This window comes from Varanus komodoensis, unplaced genomic scaffold, assembly GCF_004798865.1.
Source record: "Varanus komodoensis strain SLA01 unplaced genomic scaffold, ASM479886v1 scaffold22, whole genome shotgun sequence".
NCBI classification, from domain to species: Eukaryota; Metazoa; Chordata; class Lepidosauria; order Squamata; family Varanidae; genus Varanus; species Varanus komodoensis.
Window position 1 is genome coordinate 18,415,429 of NW_025335606.1, and position 19,383 is coordinate 18,434,811.

General features: G+C 46.3%; 2 protein-coding genes across 5 annotated transcripts in view; one reads left to right on the plus strand and one right to left on the minus strand.

Annotated features, from left to right (window-relative positions):
• Window positions 1-18,851, minus strand: part of CDK16 (cyclin dependent kinase 16) — a 78,670-nt gene extending 59,819 nt beyond the window's left edge. For all 4 annotated transcript variants that reach the window (XM_044431551.1, XM_044431550.1, XM_044431547.1 and 1 more), the window contains exon 1: window positions 18,726-18,851. The gene's annotated coding sequence lies outside the window, so the exon portion shown is untranslated. The remainder of the gene's footprint in view (window positions 1-18,725) is intronic.
• Window positions 17,268-19,383, plus strand: part of LOC123023928 — a 45,290-nt gene continuing 43,174 nt past the window's right edge. Inside the window, exon 1 of the mRNA XM_044431066.1 lies at window positions 17,268-17,340. Within this exon, the coding sequence (XP_044287001.1) occupies window positions 17,268-17,340 (73 nt within the window). The remainder of the gene's footprint in view (window positions 17,341-19,383) is intronic.

Below are 19,383 nucleotides of genomic sequence, written 5' to 3' on the forward strand. Positions count from 1 at the left end.
ATGACAATGGCAATTTTATTATATTTCCTTTTCCTAATGAACCCTAACATGGAATTTGCCTTCTTCACAGCTGCCACACACCAAGTTGACATCTTCAAGTTTCTCTGACTCCATCTGCTAAGCTGCTCAAGAGGAGGCAAAGTAGGCAGAAGGGCTTAACAACGGAGAGATGCAAGTATCTGGGGAAGCTAGAAAAAGAAAGGATGGAGAAGTGATGGGCCAGAGGAGGGAGAGCAAAGGAGGGGTTTGCACATGACTAGGTAGTACAAAGATACACAAGACTACAGTTCAAATATTGATTTGAAATATCTAGCCAATTATTGACTATAGGGGTGATTCCATACAAGACTTTAATTACACCATTGCTGTGTCACTGATAACACTTTTACAAGGTGGCAGGAGGGCAGCCAACAGTGTCTTCATGTGTGACCTTCTGGTGCTTCCCACTGTTAGTTCATCTTTTCCCTCACTGAAAAAAATCCCATTAAGAAAGAAAAAGCAGAACAGCTGCAAGACACCTTTTGATTATTATCACTAAGCCCCGCCATCTAGAAGCACCCTGAAGTCTCTAGTCCTCATTAACAAAACCCTCCAAACTATATGAAATTTACACAACTCTTCTAACCATATCCTAAGCTGAAGGCACAAGGACTAAATAACAATGACCTAATTTATTACTACATAATAGACATAATTATTAACAGTGTAACTATTATGTCTACTGAAAATATATCCACACAGAGTTCAATGGAAATTACTCTCAGGTTAGTGCACAAAGGATTTTAGTCCAAGTCATTCCGAGTTTTTGATAAAGGTATTAATTAAAATATATAGTCTTAAGTGTCCAATTTTAAAATAATAAATTTTGCTAACCCTGAGCCCTTCCAAATAGATTATTAAAACTAAATAGGGCATCCCTTGGCACTAAGAGATATAAATGTTTATAAAATGGACATTCCTGAAAGAAAAAATAATACAGTGCTGTTATTGTTTATTGTAATATGCAGCATATCCTGTGGCCCTGCCCCAGAGCTGTGGTTATAGCCATTTCAAGCTTCTGACAGAGCTTGCTCTACATTAAGCCAGGCTTACAAGGAAGAAGCATGGGCAGAGAAAAGGGCAACTCTTGAGGTTGCCCCCCTCCACTCATGATTAATTGTACAAAAAAGAGGCCATGGAGCTAGGTGGCAATGATCCCCTATTTGAAAGCCCTGAACTCTAATCCTAAGAGTAGGGAGAATGGCTATAGTAACACAGATGCGAGTGCATGCTTGAGAAAACATGACTGCTACTTCCAACTGCATCCCAGAAACTGGAAACAGGTCTGAGACAGAGTCCTGCTTCTAGTCCCTGGCATCTTTTATAAGTACCAAGAACATTTTGTTCCTTCTGTGCTGTTTCTCTGAACCAAGAAAAGGAAGTCATAATCTTCTCAGAGAGAGAAGAGAACAAGGAATCTCAATCCAGACAAGAACTAAATTCTAGATTCATACATGCTCTTTTCTTTCCCAGTGATAGAACAGCCACCCTAAACTAAAAAAAAAGCATAAGGACCCATGCTTCCATTCAGTATTTTCAGATGTACATGGCTTCAAACTGCTGTCTTTCTCCAATTCCAGCTGATGACTCTCAGTTTAAGAACTAGCGCAAGAGGAAAGTTGTAGCTTCTTAAGCAGTATCCCAGAGGCTCTGTAAGCCTTCTAACTAAATGTTATGGGAGCAACAAGAAGTATAGATATGTATTTTACAGAGGGGTGGATCAGACAAACAAGTGTTAATCCCCAAGAATGCTCAGCAAAGTCCCACTACTCACCAAAAAACTGCCAGTCACCCATAATGTCTTAAAGGAACAGGCACAAAGAGGAAAGGAATCCTACCACAGTATAAAAGGCTGAGAGCCAGAGGATGGAATGCAAGGGACTGCATTCATCATTCTATTAATACTCATGGGAATGACTTAGCCAGTGAGTAGGCAGAAGAGCAACCTGGTGGAGCCCCAAGCCAATGAGCTATGGATTGACTGGACGTTAGGAGCTGAAAAGAGGAGGTTAGAAGAGAGAGATGACCCTCAACCTCTAAGTCTAGGATCAAGCCTATTAAAGGGCACTCAGGTTCCAATCCCATTTCAAGACCAAGGCTACATCATGGGACCTTGTGAAGACTCAGCCAACAACAGTTCACTGGTCCAGGCAGACCAGTTTTAATTTGAGTTGCAAACACAGTGTGGGCCTGGCCAAAGAGCTGTCTGTTGAGCAAGACTGCTGTACAATCCCAAAATCCTCCATCTGATTATTATTGACTAATTGAGTTTATATCCCCTTCTTTTGCCAAAATGGGCTCCCCAAAAGCTTTATGACTGAAACCCAAATTAGGGAATCATGAATAGCTTGGTGCACGCAGAGCAGTTTATTCTGGTGTAGAGCAGTTGGCAATAACAGCCTGGGCTCTTCCTGCCAGAGGGATGGGGAAGGAGGAGCTGCAGATGGACTTGGAGGCTGACAGATGGTAAAAAAAGATGCCAACCGACAGAAGAAGCCCCACTGATCTGCACAGTCTAACAGAAATCGCTCGACATTTTGGCAGAGCTGAAAAAATTCAATGCACCTTGTTGCCCAGGACATTCTTAGAAATTAAATACTAATGCACAGAAATCTCTCCTGAGTTTCTAAAATATGCTGCCTTACCTTTTTGGCTGGTAGCATGCCTGCACAGGGTGGATCCACTTTAATAATGCAGAGAATTGTTTCAGAAGATGAATCAAAGATTGCCAGTCCCTGCCAGCGTTAGGAACCCTTTGTTCAACTTCCTGGGTTTTATCTTGGATTAAATGATCATATAAGGGTGGAATCCACCATTCCTTACAGGAAAACTATAGAACTGGTTTTGCCAGATGGGCACTTTGAAGAGGGGCTAGTGTAGAAGTTACCCTTCTGAAGTGGGCTGCCAGAAAATGCAGTCCACTACCACTGCTCCTCAGCCTTCCTTCTTTCCTGTTTCTCAGTGGGCAACTAAGCAGCCATTCCTTCCCCAAGATTAGATGCCCCCCAAGACCTCCAGCTGATGATCACTAGCAAAGAATTTGCAAGGTTAGGTCAAACCACAGGACAGGTCATTCTGAATGCTCCTTTTCCCAGAGTCAAGGGGGAAACTAGAGAAAGAAAAATAAGCAATCCATTGTATTAGTCTTCATCATGCTCAGATAGCAAGAAGAGAATCCTACCACATAATTGGCAACCAATTTGCTTAAAGACCAATGTCCAAAGGAACCCCAACACATCCCAGAGGCAACAATTGTTACCTCAGCCTGAGATAAGCTACTTCAAATATTGATAATGATAATAGGCACAAAGGACTCCTTGAACTTCAGCTGCTTCCCATTGCAATCCCAGGCTGCAGAGACAAGTTTTCAGGTTCAGATTTAGAATGTGGTCTGGGCACCTAAGTTTTAAAAAGATTCAGAAAAGCTAGAAAGGGTACAGAAGAGGGCAACGAAGGACTGGACACAAAGCCCTGTGGTTCAGGGACTGGACGCAAAGCACTGTGAAGAAAAATTGAGAGAACTGAGCATGTTCAGCCACAAGAAGACTGAGGAGAGAGATGACAGCACTCTACAAGTACCTCAAAGAGGAAGGACGTGATCTCTTCGCATTAGTTCCAGAGTGTAAGACACAGAATAACAGTCTTAAATGAAAAGAAACCAGATGTAGACTAAACACCAGGAAGAATTTCTTCACTGTCAAAGCAGTATGACAATGGAACCTATTACGTGGGGAAGCTGTGGCCTCTCCCTTGCTGGAGACATTCAAAGTGTGTGGACAGTCACCTGAATGGGATGGTGTAACTTGGTGTCCTAGTGGACCCAATGGCTTTCTGGCTCCTTCCAACTCTACTATTCTATGACTCTTCAGGGAAGCCTTCCTCAGCTGCCATTCCCCCACTCCGCACACATACAGTTCTGTTAGAAGGCCAGCACAAAAGACAGACTCAGCAGTCAAGTTTCATTCTGGAATCCTGTCATGTGCCCCCTACAGTCTGCTTCTGAAAAACAAACATGGCAGCTTGCAAAGGGCAGACTAGAGCAGTGGCTCCTTGAGACAGCAACATTTTAAGCAATGGCAGCCAAAAGAATGTTCTTCACACACTCAATGTTGTAATGTTTTAAAAACCTCTGCAAGTCACTTAGTCTGGTCAATAGCTGGAGGAAGAATGCCCAGGGGCTCCAGGTAAGCTCATTTTGGGCTTCCCAGAACCTGTAGGCCTGTGTGTAGTTAAGTGCATATCAGACCTAGGTTCAAACTAGGTTTAAATCCTTTCCAGGTAACCTTGAACCAGTCACTCACAGCCTAATCTGCTTCACCATCCCAAGCTCCTTGAGCAATGTGGGTGAGGGATGGGGAACTATAAACATGAGATAAGTAAAAACCGGATACAAAGGTAAGAAAATAATAAAATAAAATAAACCAGTTCTGAAGTGTTGGCTGAGCATCTGGGTTTCCTTTCTGAGAAAAAACACTACTGCTGATCCTATATTTATTCCCTTGCACTGAGGAAAGCAATGCTATTCTTCCACATGCTCTTGGTCATATATCCCAGGGGAAATAGCTGGAAACAAGGATTGGAGGATTCAGCAAAATGTTTAAACAACTATCTGTTACGGGCCCAGTGCAAAGTCTTCAGTAATAAATTGCCACCCCACATGCAAGTGTCTACATCAGCCTTTGAGGATGAGGTGGGCTGATCTGTTCACCCATGGATAAAAACCAAGGTGGCTACCTGTTGCTTGAGACACAGACCCTTTTGGAAGCCCCTCCCCAAAAAAGTTTTTAATTGGCATACAGAGAGACTGAGCAGGTCGTGCCTACTCCCTGCAAGATACTGACCATATCTAGTTGCAAATACAGCTAGTTTCTGCCCAGACTCCACTGTCAGGTATTACCCTGAAGAGCCCTGGGGCTGTGTCACACGAGAGGCCTGTGGTTACAGCACATGTGCCTGCTGCTGAAATCTTAGAAAAGCACTGTGGTGTGGTCTGATCTTATCTGGGCATTCAACAGGCAAGACAGTTTTCAAAATCTCAGGCTGAAACGTCTCCAGCAGAATGACAGGATGGGGAAAGCCACAACAAAATGAAGAATTTGATGCAACTCCAGTCATCCACCCCATCCGTTCACCTTCACATCAAGGCTGCCCAGAATAATCAGATGATTCAACTGTAGAAGGGAATGACCAACAGTAGACACATCACTGCAAAATTATTCTTGGCTTTTCTTTCCTTACACACAGCATTCTGCTTATTTTTTTGTGAGCCGCCCCGAGGCTTTGTTGTGATGGGGGCGGCATAGAAATGTTTTAAATAAATAAATAAATAAATAAATATTGCACACTTTGCTGACCAGAAGATACAACCAAAGTCAGCCTACTGAGTTGCACAGCTCATCTGCAAGATTTGAGATACCATCATCTCAAATCGAGAAAATGATATGACAAAGAAGAGCTTGGCCTGTGAGAAATCTTTTTTTAAAAACAAAACAGGTTTCTAGCCCTCATGTCTATTTTGACAACGTGGGGGTTGAACTCACTGAATCCTCAGCACTTCAAAAGGGTCCATGCAATGCCTTCCAGTTGTCAACAGATTGTGTAGCATATTCAAGCCATATGCCTACATGGCTTACATGACTAGGGCCAGCTGATCTCCTTCTCCATGAAATTGCAGCCAAATGTCATTGCTCTTCCTTCTTTACTTTCCCTTTTGTCACATGCACCCAAACTCTGTCCCTCAAAGATGCAAAACATTCTTCAAAGTAGAAAAAATATTTTAAACAGTATGTGCAAACATCGAGTAATAAACACAGACAAGGGATAGGGGTAGGTGGAGACCAGATGCCTTAAGAAGTATCTACGCACTTGTTTGCGGTGAATCTCTTTTAAACGCAGTCAATTCCCCCTACAGTACCCCCTAATCCACAGATGCCAAATGAACTAGCTTGCATTGTTTTCAAAACAGTCTTGGGCTCAGATATCGGTGATTGCTAAAATTTGGTCCTTTGAGCAGGTTCTTAGGAGAGAACTGTGCTAACATAGTATCTAGAAAATTGCGTCAGCAGAAAAATTAACTACAGTCTCAGGGATAAGAAAAAGATGCCTCTGTAGCTCCATGGTACCACTTTGTTAGCTTGATAAATGATACAAAGAATGCAAAGTACCCTCTAAGCAACTTTTGGACATAGCTCTACAATCCAAGATGACAGAACTGACCCTAGTAATCAGATAGACCAACTCAAATTTTACTGCTTGGGTTTAATAAATTCCCTTGCATTGTTTGCTCTGTTTTGTAATTCATGTTTAATTTTATTGAACAAATTCATAGTAATCAAACATTTATTTAAACAAATAAAATAAAATAGCCTTTGTAAACACAGCCAGGAAAGTTACTACTCTGCAACAAATTTTATTTGCACCAAGAGGCTACAATGCAGCCTATCCACAGGCTAGTTTTTAAAAAATGGCTTTCTACCAAGAAAAGCAGGAGAGCTACCCACCCACCTCCACTTGCTAGTGCTGGGAGTAGAGGAATAAGCTTTCCTTATTCTGCAAGCAGCAGAGAAACCAGGTAGGCCAGATCAGGAAAGATGGAAGGAACCCCTATTCTACTAGACCCAGTCACTTGCCTGCATGGAATACTTGGTTGTATGTGGCTAGCAGGCAAGTTGTTATTATTATAACTCTGGGCAGTTCAAAACAATTAAGTCACCCATCCAGATTTCAACCAGGCCCAACCCTGCTTAAATTCCAGGATTAGGCAGGATCAGGCACTTCAGGATATACGAAAGCTTATGTTGTTGCTAAAGTTGCTAAATACAAGGCTGTCTCGCTCTCGCTCTTTTTTTTTAATTGCTTACAGATTCACTTGCAGGAAGAGGACATTTTTTTCCACAAAGTTGCCAATAAGAAAAAGGTTGAGATTCCACACTTTCATCTTCCATCTCTCATTGGGTACTGAGTGGACTATTCTAACTATGCCTGGAAGCATATGTTTCAGAGCTGCAAAATCTTTTAAGTTACACAGCCTGGCCACCCATGATCACACAATACACTCTCACCCCTTGACCACCATCTGGAAAATAAAGCCGTCCTCAAGAAAACAGAGGTTAGCCACCCCTGAACTAAAAGGTGGCCTCTCTGGCTTTCTGCACGTAGCAACTAATCTAACATGCATGTAGCAGATTAACAATGAACTAAACCCCTCCCTAATAGCTCTGGCCTCTTGGCACAGCAGCAGAGGCACAGGCCGGGAAAGAGTGCTGAGTGGCCAGGGGACTGGCGAAGGCAAGGTAGGAGCTGGGCAGAGGAGCAGAGGGCCAGGAGCAGCAGAGCGGAAGGGGGCGGGGCCAGAGAGGCTAGAGGGGCCAGGAGGAAGCTGACAGGCGGGGCCACCAGCCTGAGGGACTGATAAGGCCGCGCTCAGCCACTGCAAGCCCTTTTGGCTCTGGCCTCTTGGCAGAGCAGCAGAGGCACAGGCTGGGAGCGAGTGCTGAGTGGCCAGGGGACTGGCGAAGGCAAGGTAGGAGCTGGGCAGAGGAGCAGAGGGCCAGGAGCAGCAGAGAGGAAGGGGGCAGGGCCAGAGAGGCTGGAGCAGCCAGGAGGAAGCGGACAGGTGGAGCCACCAGCCTGAGGGACTGAAAAGGCATCGTCCCTTGTCTGCGTCCCGGGCTGTCCGGAGACTCCCTTCCCTGGGACACAGAGGTTTGTTTGTTTGTGCTGTGCTTTGCTTTTCTTCCAATTTAAATTTATTTTATCCGTGTGTGTGTGTGTGTGTGTGTGTGTGTGTTTGTCTGGGAGAACTGGGAGAGTGAGAGGAACTGCAGGACAAACAAGGCAGGGGACCAAGGTAAGGTCTTGGAAGGGATACTGATGGCAGACCAGGAGATGGCCTTGGCGGGAGTCATGGGTGTTGCTGTCCGCTGCGACAGCTGCGACATGTTCGCCCTTCTCCCCCAGGAGAGGCAGGGATACACTTGCCCTTGGTGCAAGATGGTGACCCTGCTAGAGGAGGAGGTGAGGTGCCTGAGGGCCGAGAGAGCTCTCCAGGCCCTGCAGGAGCAGCCCCCCTCTGGACAGAGGGTTGAAGGAGAGGCCACGGGAGGAGCAGCTGCGGAGACATGGAGGTATGTCACCCACAGGAGTAGGAGGCCAGCACAACCAACTCCTTCTCCTGGCACCAATCTGGAGCTGGGAAACAGGTTCTCTCCACTTGGGGAGGCTGGGGCTGATGAAGCCTCGGGGGACCAGCAGGACCCCCAGCCTGGGACAACAGGTGGCAAGGGGGCCGCTGCAGGAGAGGCGAGGGCCAGGGCACGGCCGCCCACGAGCACCAGGAAGGCACGGCGGCGGGTGATTGTTGCTGGGGACTCCCTGCTGAGGGGCACTGAGGCGGCAGTGTGCTGCCCCAACCTGGAGACAAGGGAGGTTTGCTGCCTGCCGGGCGCACGCATCCGGCATGTGAAGGACAGAGTGGAGCGTCTTGTTCGCTCCAGGGGTCATCAGCCACTCCTAGTGATCCATGTGGGCACAAACGATGTGGCCAGGCAGGGTGTGGTTGGGATCACCAGGGACTTCGAGGCCTTGGGGAAGAAACTCAGGGAGCTAAAGGCCCAAGTGGCCTTCTCGTCAATCTTATCTGTCCGGGGATTTAGGCCAGGAAGGGACAGGAGGGACTCCAAGGTGAACGACTGGCTTAGGGGGTGGTGCCAGAAGGAACGCTTCAGGTTCCTCGACCACGGCACTTGTTTTCTTGCCAATGGACTTCTGGCAAGGGACGGGTTACACCTCACAAGGATGGGGAAAAGGTCCTTTGGAGATGCTCTAGCAAGCTTCGTCTGGAAGACTTTAAACTGAGCCGGGGGGGGGGGTCAGGCCCCCCAGTAACGTGTCTGCACTGGACAAGTGTGGGGGGGAGGATCAGGGCTCTGGGAGCAGGGTTTTAGAGATACTGCAGGGACTGACAGGACTCCTACAGAGAGGGGCCAGGTATCAGGGAGGATGGGAGGAAGGAGGAGGCTGGAAACTCCAAGGAAAGGAAGTGCTGGGAAGGAGCTGAGGTGCATGTACACCAGTGCTAGGAGCATGGGTAATAAAACAGGAAGAGCTTGAAGCTCTCCTGGGAATAGGAGGGTATGACCTGGTGGGAATCACAGAAACTTGGTGGATGAAAGGCAAGTCTGGAATGTGAACATAGAAGGGTATCACCTTTTTAGAAAGGACAGGAAGGGAAAGAGGGGTGGGGGCGTGGCTTTATACGTCAGGGAAGGGATAGAATGCAGTGAGATAGAATGCAGCACAGATGGGGATTCGGTAGAGGCAGTCTGGGTGAAACTTAGGGGCATTGACAGGGAAAGAGACCTGACAGTGGGGGTATGTTATCGCCCTCCAGGTCAACTTGAGACCCTGGATGATGTCCTCACAGGCCAGATTCTAAGGATATCTCGGGGGAGAGACACAGTAATTATGGGAGATTTCAATCTCCCGGATATTAGTTGGGAGACTCACTCGGCGGTGACAGCCAGGTCACATCGCTTCCTAGAAGCATAGAGGGAGGGTTTTTCACACAGAGGGTCCGAGAGGTGACAAGGGGGGGGGGAATATCCTTGACTTGGTCTTGACCAATAGGGAGAAGCTGATAGATGAAGTACAGATTAGGGGAGCTCTGGATGCGAGTGATCACTCCATCCTTTGCTTTGAGATCAGGGGACTGGGGACGTGCAGCAGGTCGAGCACTAGAAGCTGGGACTTCAAGAGGGCCAACTTTGGCCAACTGAAGACCAGACTGAGGAAAGTTTCCTGGGATAGGTTACTGGAAGGTAAGCGAGTTGAGGAGGGGTGGATAGCACTCAAAAGGGAGGTTTTGCAGGCACAAGCCTTGACGATACCTCTAGTCAGTAAGGTGGGGAGGCAGAGGAGAGTACCAACATGGATGCGAAAGGAGGTGGGTAGAGGGATTAGACGAAAGAGGACCCTCCGTAGGAAATGGGTACTGGGGCAAATAGACAGAAGGGCATACCGGGGGGAGGAGGCCCATTGCAGAAGGATTCTTCGCAAGGCTAAGTCTGATTACGAGCTGAGACTTGCCAAGAATATCAAGAGCAACAAAAAGGGCTTCTTTCAGCATGTAAACAGGAAGAGGAAGGGGAGACAAGTGGTGGGACCACTAAACAAGGAGGAAGGAGATCCAGTGACTGATATGAGGGAACAGGCACAGATGCTAAATGACTATTTTGCCTCTGTGTTCTCCCCAAAGCAGGATGGGGGATATTTGCATAGGAGATTAGATGAGGCTGGGGACTTAGGGGCACAGATTAGAGTCACCCCCCTTGAAGTTGAGGGGCTCCTCAGGGCATTGGGCATTACAAAGGCACCAGGCCCTGATGGGTTACACCCGAGAGTACTTAGAGAGTTGGCAGGGGTTCTCTCACGCCCGCTGGCCTCCATTTTTGAGACCTCATGGAGAACGGTGAAGTTCCAGAGGACTGGAGGGTGGCATCAGTGGTCCCAATTTTCAAAAAGGGTAGTAGAAGGGACATGGCAAATTATAGACTGGTTAGCCTTACGTCCATTGTAGGAAATACAATGGAAAGGCTCATAATTTTTAATAAATAAATAAATAATAGAGCGAGATCTAGTGATGCTAGATAGGGAAGGGAGGCTGACAGCCACACAACACGGCTTCCGCAAAAACAGTTCCTGCCAGACAAACCTTGTGGAATTCTATGACAAGGTTTCGAGATGGCTAGATGGAGGGGATGCAGTGGATGTGGTACACCTGGATTTCAGCAAGGCCTTTGACAAAGTGTCCCATGATATCCTGGTGGAGAAACTGAGGAGTTTTGGGATACACCAAAGCACTGTCTGATGGATTAGGGCATGGTTGACTGACCGAAAGCAGAAGGTAACCATTAGCGGGGAATCATCAGGATGGTGGCCAGTGACAAGCGGGGTCCCCCAGGGCTCTGTCCTGGGGCTGATTCTGTTTAATCTTTTCATTAATGACATGGAAGAAGGGGCGAACAGTCTGCTGATCAAATTCACAGACGACACTAAAGCTGGAGCAGTGGCCACAACTGAGGAGCAGGTACTCCAGATCCAAAAGGATCAGGACAGACTATGGAAGTGGGCAGGAGACAACAGGATGGCATTCAATGTGGATAAGTGCAAGGTCTTGCACTTGGGGCATAGGAATAGCTGTCATAAGTACAGGTTAGGTGACAAGTGGCTGGAGAGCAACACTTGTGAAAGGGACCTCAGGGTGCTGGTTGACTGCAGACTAAACATAAGTCAGCAGTGTGATGCGGGGGTCAAGAGGGCGAACGCCACCCTTGGTTGCATAGCCAGAAGTTAAGTTGGCTTCTAGATCGAGAGAGGTATTACTACCACTCTACATGACTCAGGTGTGCCCGCAACTGGAGTATTGTGCTCAGTTTTGGGTCCCTCATTACAGAAAGGATATAGCCAGGTTAGAGTCAGTGCAGCATAGGGCCACAAGGTTGGTGGCCAGTTTGCAGGGGATAGGGTATGAGGCAAGACTGAGGGAACTGGGTCTCTTCAGCCTGGAGGAGACTCAAACGGGATATGTTGGCGACATACAGGTATGTGAGGGGATGTCACACGGAGATGGGTAGAGACCTGTTCTCCCCTGCAGAGGAAGGCAGGACACGCTCCAACGGAGCAAAGCTCAGGGAGCCAAGGTTCCATTTGGATGCCGGGAAGCACTTCCTGACAGTCAGGACCCCGAGGGTGTGGAATGGGCTTCCAGGAGAGGTCGTTGAGGCCCCTTTGGGGCGGGTGTTCAAGGATAGGCTGGACGTCCACATGGTGGGCATGTCGTGAGCAGAGCCGGCTGATGCCGGAGGTCAGACTAGATGGCCTGGGAGACCCCTTCTGACTCACTCTGTTTCTATGTTTCTAACTAGAATCTTGCTTTTGATTCACTAGACAACCTTAGAGTCGCTCTCTCTGTTTCACAGTAAAAACATTTAAGTGAAGTACACTGAACTGTCTACAACAGAGGTAGGCAACCTGGTGTTCTCCCGATACTTACATTCTTTAATTCCTGATGCCTGGCAATAGTGGCTGGGCCTGAAGGGAGCTGTAGTCCAAAATATCTGGTAGGCACAAAGTTGACTACCCCTGGTCTACAGTGTTTATTTAAATTTTTTATATGTAGTCCAAATACTGAAATACTGAAATACCAAATACTCTGGACAGCTTACAAAAAACAAAGCAACCATAACAACAACACGCAACATACACAACACACTGCAGTGAGGTCTTAACAATACTACTAGCATCTATCTACTAGTAAAAAAAAGAGGCACGATAATTTCTGGTGCAGCACTCTCCAAATAAGAGATAGAGTCAGCATCTCACCTGCTTACTTCAACAAAGTGCATAAGCAGGGCTGTGATAAAGCCAAGGAAGGAGCTGGGGCAGCTTTTAGCAACTATCCCATACCTCCCTTAAAGAAGCTCTCACTTGCTCTTTCTCTCTCTCACACACACATGTGCTCATGAGCTCCAGTGTAAAAATCACACCTCAAGAAGCAGGCCCAGTTTGAGCTGGGACTGGAACTGCTTTCTCCCATGCACTGTCAAGCTGCTCCCTGGACACCTTGTCTTGCAATTCAGAGTGTGCTCTAGTGATTAAGAGACTGAGACTCAGGTGATCATGGTGCTGCTTTTGAAACAATTTGGGCCTGAAATACCTCACAGCCAGCCTTTGTTTCTTTGTATCTTTTGGCTGTGTCATTCACAGGCTGAAAAATGGCTAGCAAATGGGTATGTGGAGAGATGTGCTTTATGGCTGCCCCTCAACTGAGGACAGGCTCCTCAAAGTCCAAGCCTTGTACATGTAAAGACAAAGATGGGCATGCTGGTCCATTAAACACACACACAGAGAATTGGGCAATACTTTTATTAGGATCAAATTGCAATAGAGAGGGTACAAGCTTTCAAGCTCTCCAAAACACTCCAGCAGGTTAGATGGTGCAAAAAACAGGAAGACACAACACATACAAAGGTTAGGAGAGAGGTTGTGAACAGGAGCAATGATTGGCAATTTAGGTTTCTATGCACAAACAATCACTAGTCTTCATTTACAGAATCTTCATTACTAATCAGAATAAGTACTAGTCTTCATTCATATTTTACAGGAGGAAAAACCAGCCAGTTAATTTTGCATCCAAATTATTTCAATAAAATTAATTCTTCAGTAGCCTAGGATGGTGCAGGCTATCCCTATCAATAAAAAACATTTTTTCTAAGAGTAGTTTGCCCTGCAAGGGAAGATACTTTGGCCAGGATTTGAAGTACCTAGGTAGCTGCAATCCCTTTTGAAATTGGTCCCCTGCATAGCAAGTGAGCTGAGAAAATCTCTCCCAGTGGCATCAATTGGCACTCAGGGCTCCGTGGAAGTGATTCAAGGCCCTAAGGGCCCAAGCCTAGCAGCACTCCTGGTCATGAAGGCTGGAGTTCAGTTTCAAGCCTCCAGATGGACACTGCAGACCAAATCAATTAGTCTCTGATAGGTGTCAGATTACAGCAGGCATTCGGGGACAAAGAAGCCATGGCTGGCCCCCATTTCTTAGAACAGAAAAACCAACTAAAATTCAACTCTGGTGCACATTTAGTACAGATTCCTGGGCAGGCAGAGAGCTAAAGTGAAGAGAAACATGACCGTCATTATATTTTCAAAGCCAGAGATTAATGTTAGATGGTGCACTAGGTTAAAAAAGGTCAACAGAAGCTTAACTGTATACTATTACTTAGTGGCTGGAGGGAATAGAACTCCCAAAACACAACATACCTCTTCAGATGAAAGAAAACTATCTTCTGGTGGAGGATTCCACCCTGAATGACCAAATACAGTCTTCACCAAGGACCCCTACCTCCAAGATCAAACATTTCTTTAGTTTCTTGAAAAAGCACTGAAAAAGCAATGCCATTGGGGTGACATTCACAGCAAGAATGAACAGTTCCAGAGTAACTGGGCAGTGTTTTATTTTTAAGCCATTTTACCAGTCCTGAACTTGCAAACAGGAGAAAAGTAGAATAAAATAGACATATCTTCGAATCACACTCTCCCTTTCTGTTCCATCCATGGGGGAGCCAGACTGAAATCCTAAGGCTGGATTAAGCCTCCACTGGCTGTACCAAATTTTAGTCAAAGACATAGGGTACTTTTCCTACCTGCAAACAAAAAGCAATGGCTCATCATCCAAGCATGTACTCTCTTTACCTGTGAGGCCTTTCCCTGAGTAGGCAATACTCACAGGAGCCTATCTGACCACCAGCAAGGAAATTCAACTTGTCTGGAGAGTTGAGTGCCACCATCAAAAAATGGAGATGCTCATCTTTTTTGCAGAAGGTTAGGACTTTCCTCTAATCCTACAAATGATGGGGCTTCTTAATGTTAGTTGCTTACTGAGTGTGTATATACACACACACTTTTTAGCCATTTTACATTGTTTTCAAATGTTTGTATGTTAAAGTTTTAGTCTATGTTTGAACTCGTATTTTAGAGTTTTAATTTTTGCAAACCATTAGACAGCTTTGTTTTGGGGTGGCATAAACATGTAATAAATAAATGAATCCCTGTAATCAAAAATGATACTTTCGGAGAAGGACCAGGTTTCTTCTGTGACAGCACCAAACACACTGCTGCCCCCCAAACAATCAACAGAGAAATAACTCCAGGGGGCTCAAACCTCCAAGTGCTGTAACGGGGACACAAATGATCAGCATGCAAGACAAAGATTTTATTACAACCAGGGTTTGTTGGACTTTTTTAGGTCAACATTTTTCACCAAAGCATCTGGAATTCTGTGCCAGGAAAAACTGAAATCTCCCTGTGTTATGGAAATTAAGCAACTTTGTCTATAGCTGCCTATTTAACATAATGTATTATTCTACCCTGGGGCAGGGCAAAAAGCTACAAAAAAGAATTGAAACTCCTCCTCGTCCTGGCACTAGAAATCTCTTACTGAGGACCAAGTCATCCATTCAGAGTTTTGCCTTTCAAGCCTATATTCCCAGACTGAGGATTCAAAACCATTCTTTATATCTGGGGGGTGGGGGGAGTGGAGTGGCAAGAGTGTGGGGAGAGAAAAGGAAGCTGAAATGATCAGGAATTAGTCTGGAGTGTTAAGCAGCTTCCCCAAACTGGTGCCTGCCACAGGTTGTGGATTTCAGTTCCTATCAGTCCAAGCCACATGGTCAAGGGACAGGAATGATGGGAGTCACAGTCTTCACCAGGCTGGGCAGTTCTGCAGTGGAGTGCACTCAAGGTCATGCTGCACAGATTATATAGCACACTCCTAATCAATATTTGCTCAGAAGTTCCCATTCTTTTAATAGGACTTATGCCAGAAGAGGTATGTGTAATGGTCACAGCTTTACCAAGGACATCTTGACAATTGTAGTGGAGTTTAAGAATGGCCAAGGGGGTTCCAATTCCTACCAACAGGGAAGATTCTAATCTAGGTTAACACATAAGAACATGGAACTGGGCCTGGACTGCAGGGAGGGTTATTCCAAGTTTGTCAGCAATAAAAAAGCACACACATATGTGTGTGTGTGTGTGTGTGTGTGTGTGTGTGTGTGATCCATGTCTTAAACCATGGTTCAAAATCCACTAGCCTGAAAAAGTAACATTATTCCACCATCTGTTCTCCACCTGCACACTGGAAGAGTTCTCACGGTTACTGCAAGGGTGAATGAGAAATGTGTTCATGCTCTGATGAAGGAGAGGAATGGAGTGTCAACCTATGGATTAAATCAAGGATATGGGCATGGAAAACCAAGGACCAAGCTCTCACTCTACTGTGAAGTTCACTTACATTGTAATCTTGGGCATGTCTTTGAGGCCCCATCAGTGAGGGTGTTCAAAGAAAGGCTGGACATGCACATGGTGGGCATGTCGTGAGCAGAGCTGGCTGGAGCCGGGGGTCAGACTAGATGGCCCGGGAGGCTCCTTCTGACTCACTCTGTTCGTATGTTTCTATGTCTACTCAGAAATAAGTCTCACTAAATTCATTGGGAAAATATGTGAAATACTGCAACGTGTCTAGATGGCCTTCCCAATGTCTTGTAGATAAATAGTACTCTGCATACACAAGAATTGCTACAGAGGTAACAAGTACTTGCTCTCCACCTGGCTCTCTTTTTTGTATCTCCTCAGAAACATTCAAGTTGGCTCAATTGCCTGATTCACCTACAGCTTTCTGCTTTTTGATAATACCTTTACTGCACTTTACCCGATCTTTTCCTGTGATGCATTGTGATCTGGATTGTGGCGGCTGAACTGGAGTTTGCAATGGATTTTCCAGGCTGTGTATAAGCAATAGGAGAAAATAGTGTTTTGGTCTAACTGTGATTCCACTCACAGTATATTCAACATCAGGAAAAACTGCAGCAGGCCAAGCTAAGTGTAACTAGACTCCCCACAACCCAAGGCCAGATAAGAGAAGCCATTAAAGCAAAATTAGAAACAAAACCTTCATCCCATGGGATAGGATCTACAAAGAACTCCAAAAATGGAAAAACCCAGGGGAAAAAAACTAGCATTCTTTTATCAACTGTATCAAAGCTGTTCTACTATCCTCTCAAAACCAAAGCAATAGCTAAGATGTCACTGCAGTTTTCTCTGCAGAGTCCTGCTGGAACCTGGCACTGGGGCCAATTCCACTGAGTGCCAAAAGCTGGTCATCAAGACATAAGTTGGCTGGGAAAGGAATACACTGCAAGGGGTGGGGGGAGGCAATCTCGGCTGAGAACAAGGCAGCCATGTCCTCTGTCTGTCTGTCTGTCTGTCTGTCTCTCATTCTCTCTCTCTCACACACCCCTTTCTAGTCAGGGATCAGCTAAGGCTTGACAAGCAAATGAGAACAGACAGCCATGCACGGTAGCTGGTAAACTGCCAAGTTTTGGAACTGCAAGCCCCTAAGCAGGGTGACAGGAAGGGAAAGGTACCCTTCATGGGAACTCTGGGTCACATGTATGGGGACAAACCTGGAAAAGATCCAGAGACCACCCCCTCCCTTTGGTGGGCCCCTGCATCAAACCTCTCAAGAACTAATCCTGCCAAGCAGCTGCACAAAAGCCAATTCCTTCCACAAGAACTAATCCTTGCCAATCTCACAGCATCATCACAGGAACCATTTGCCTACTGGTACATTATTAGTTGCACACGGATGCAGCACCACGTGAAGAGGGGAGGAGATGGAACACCCCCTGGATTACATCATCATGCTTACAAGGAAGTGGGTGATAGTGTCAGGTCTTGGGGCAGAAGGTGAGCAAATGAACTCCCTTCCACTCCCACTAGAAGCAGCTGGAATTCCTGAACAGACACACTAAAAATCCCCTACAGAGGACTGCGGTGGAGCTTAGTTTCTCCACCCCTTTTTCTAGTCTATGTGGCCTGAGAGCATGCTGGATCCCTATCAGACTCAGTCTTTATACAAGGCTGGGAGAGAAACAAGGAAGGGGTGCATGATCCTATTTCACTTATTTAGTGTATTTCAAAAAAGTTCAGTAACTGTGAGGCTGGGCTATTAACCAGTTTCCTCTTCCATCCACCTCTTAAAATTACTTCTCTGATCCAAATCAGGAGGAGGAGGCAAACGTAACCACTTTAACAGAAAAATGTTTCAACCAATGTTCAAAAAAGGCAACTGATCCCCCCCAAAAGAAATGCCCCCTATGTTGTATTCACACAGATGGTTTCAACTAAAAGAAGCAAGCTTACAAGTCAAAGACCAAGCACAAAGCACAAGACAATTTTGTGACAAGAGCAGACATGAAACATAACCCAGCAAGTACAAACAGAAATAGGCCTGTTAAACAGAGACCAACAATCCCTGAATCATCAGCCATGAGGCAAACAAAAAGTGCTTGAACTGAGTCCCCAAAAGGTCCTTGCTAGGTCAAAGTCAAAAAGAAGCTTGGGGCAAAAAAAAAAAAAAAAGGCCAGACTAGGGCGGGGGCAGGGCAGGGCAGGGGGCTCCATGGCGTGTCAACTAACTGGGAGTGGTAGATTCTAATGGAGAAATAAGACTTTCCAATACAAATGGGGTTTACAATGTGGAAGGGATAGAGTCTCATAACTTAAGCAAATCTGGCAATTTCAGCACGGCAACAAGGAGTAATATAGATGGTTTAAAAATTAGCAGAATGGGTGGATCTCAGGTACTAAGAAGTGAGATCATGGATCCCTGAGGGAAGGATTAAGAAGTTATAATTTGGATGTCTAATAATCCCAGTGTTAAGGCATCTCCCTTGAGTCAAGTGGGGAAAGGGGAAGGGACCGGGTCCAAGGGGATCCACCGAGGAAGCGTTCAGAAATCGTCTGGAAGCAGTACTCCTTGGTGATAAGAGAGAGTTAAAAGTAGACCAACGCAAAGCCTTCTTTAGTGTAATGACGGAGAGCCTATTGTAGCTAAACCTGCGTAATTAATGAGGGAGAACAGATCTATGGAGAGGGGGGAGTTCATGCTTGGGAAGGATTAGAGGGAGGTCAAAACAAATCTCCTGCGTGATCAGAGGGACGCCTGGTAGCGAGCGAGTGATCTAGTCCAAAGGCAACGGCCAAGATTCCTTGGAAGGCAGATTCCTAACATGAGGTTAAAGGTCATGCTGCCCCCCGCCATCCCTTCACCGGCAGGAAGCATCTCTTACCTGAGCGGCAACTACTGTTATTACGAGTCCCAGTAGTCCTCGGCCATGGCCGCCGGCACGGGCCGCCTTCGGACTCGGCACCCCTCAGCCGCCCATGATCACCCCCCAAAGCCCAGGTTCACTCGGCTCCTCCCTCCCAGCTGCGCAGAACCACCCCCAACCCAGCCACCTCCCACCCTGCGACTGGCCAGCGCCAACCCCCTGGCTGGGCTTCGCTCTCCCCTCCCCTTAAGGGCGTACCATTCCCCACACGATGGGGGACGCAGTGGGAATAGAAGAAAGCCACGGTCGGACCTGTTCTCTCCAGCCCTTTCCTGCCCAAAAAACTTGGGAGAAAAGCAATCAAAGAAACACAGCACTAATTCTCACCCCACTAAAGATGGAACTTTATTAATCTGTGGGTAAGCAATAAAGCCTTCCCCACTTCATTTGATTTGGTAGAACCCCAGCCTTACCATTTTCTAAGATGAAGAGGGCTCCCCGCGCTAAGAACTTAAAGGCTTTCCCCCCATGACTGGTCTGATACTAATTGTTCAGCGCCCCGCTGTAACTAGGTAATTTGCATCACACGAGGCCTAAGAGACGGTCAATAGGCAATACGAAACTAAAAGATTCCTCCCCACCGCATGTATTACAACGGTACATTCCATGCTGTCTT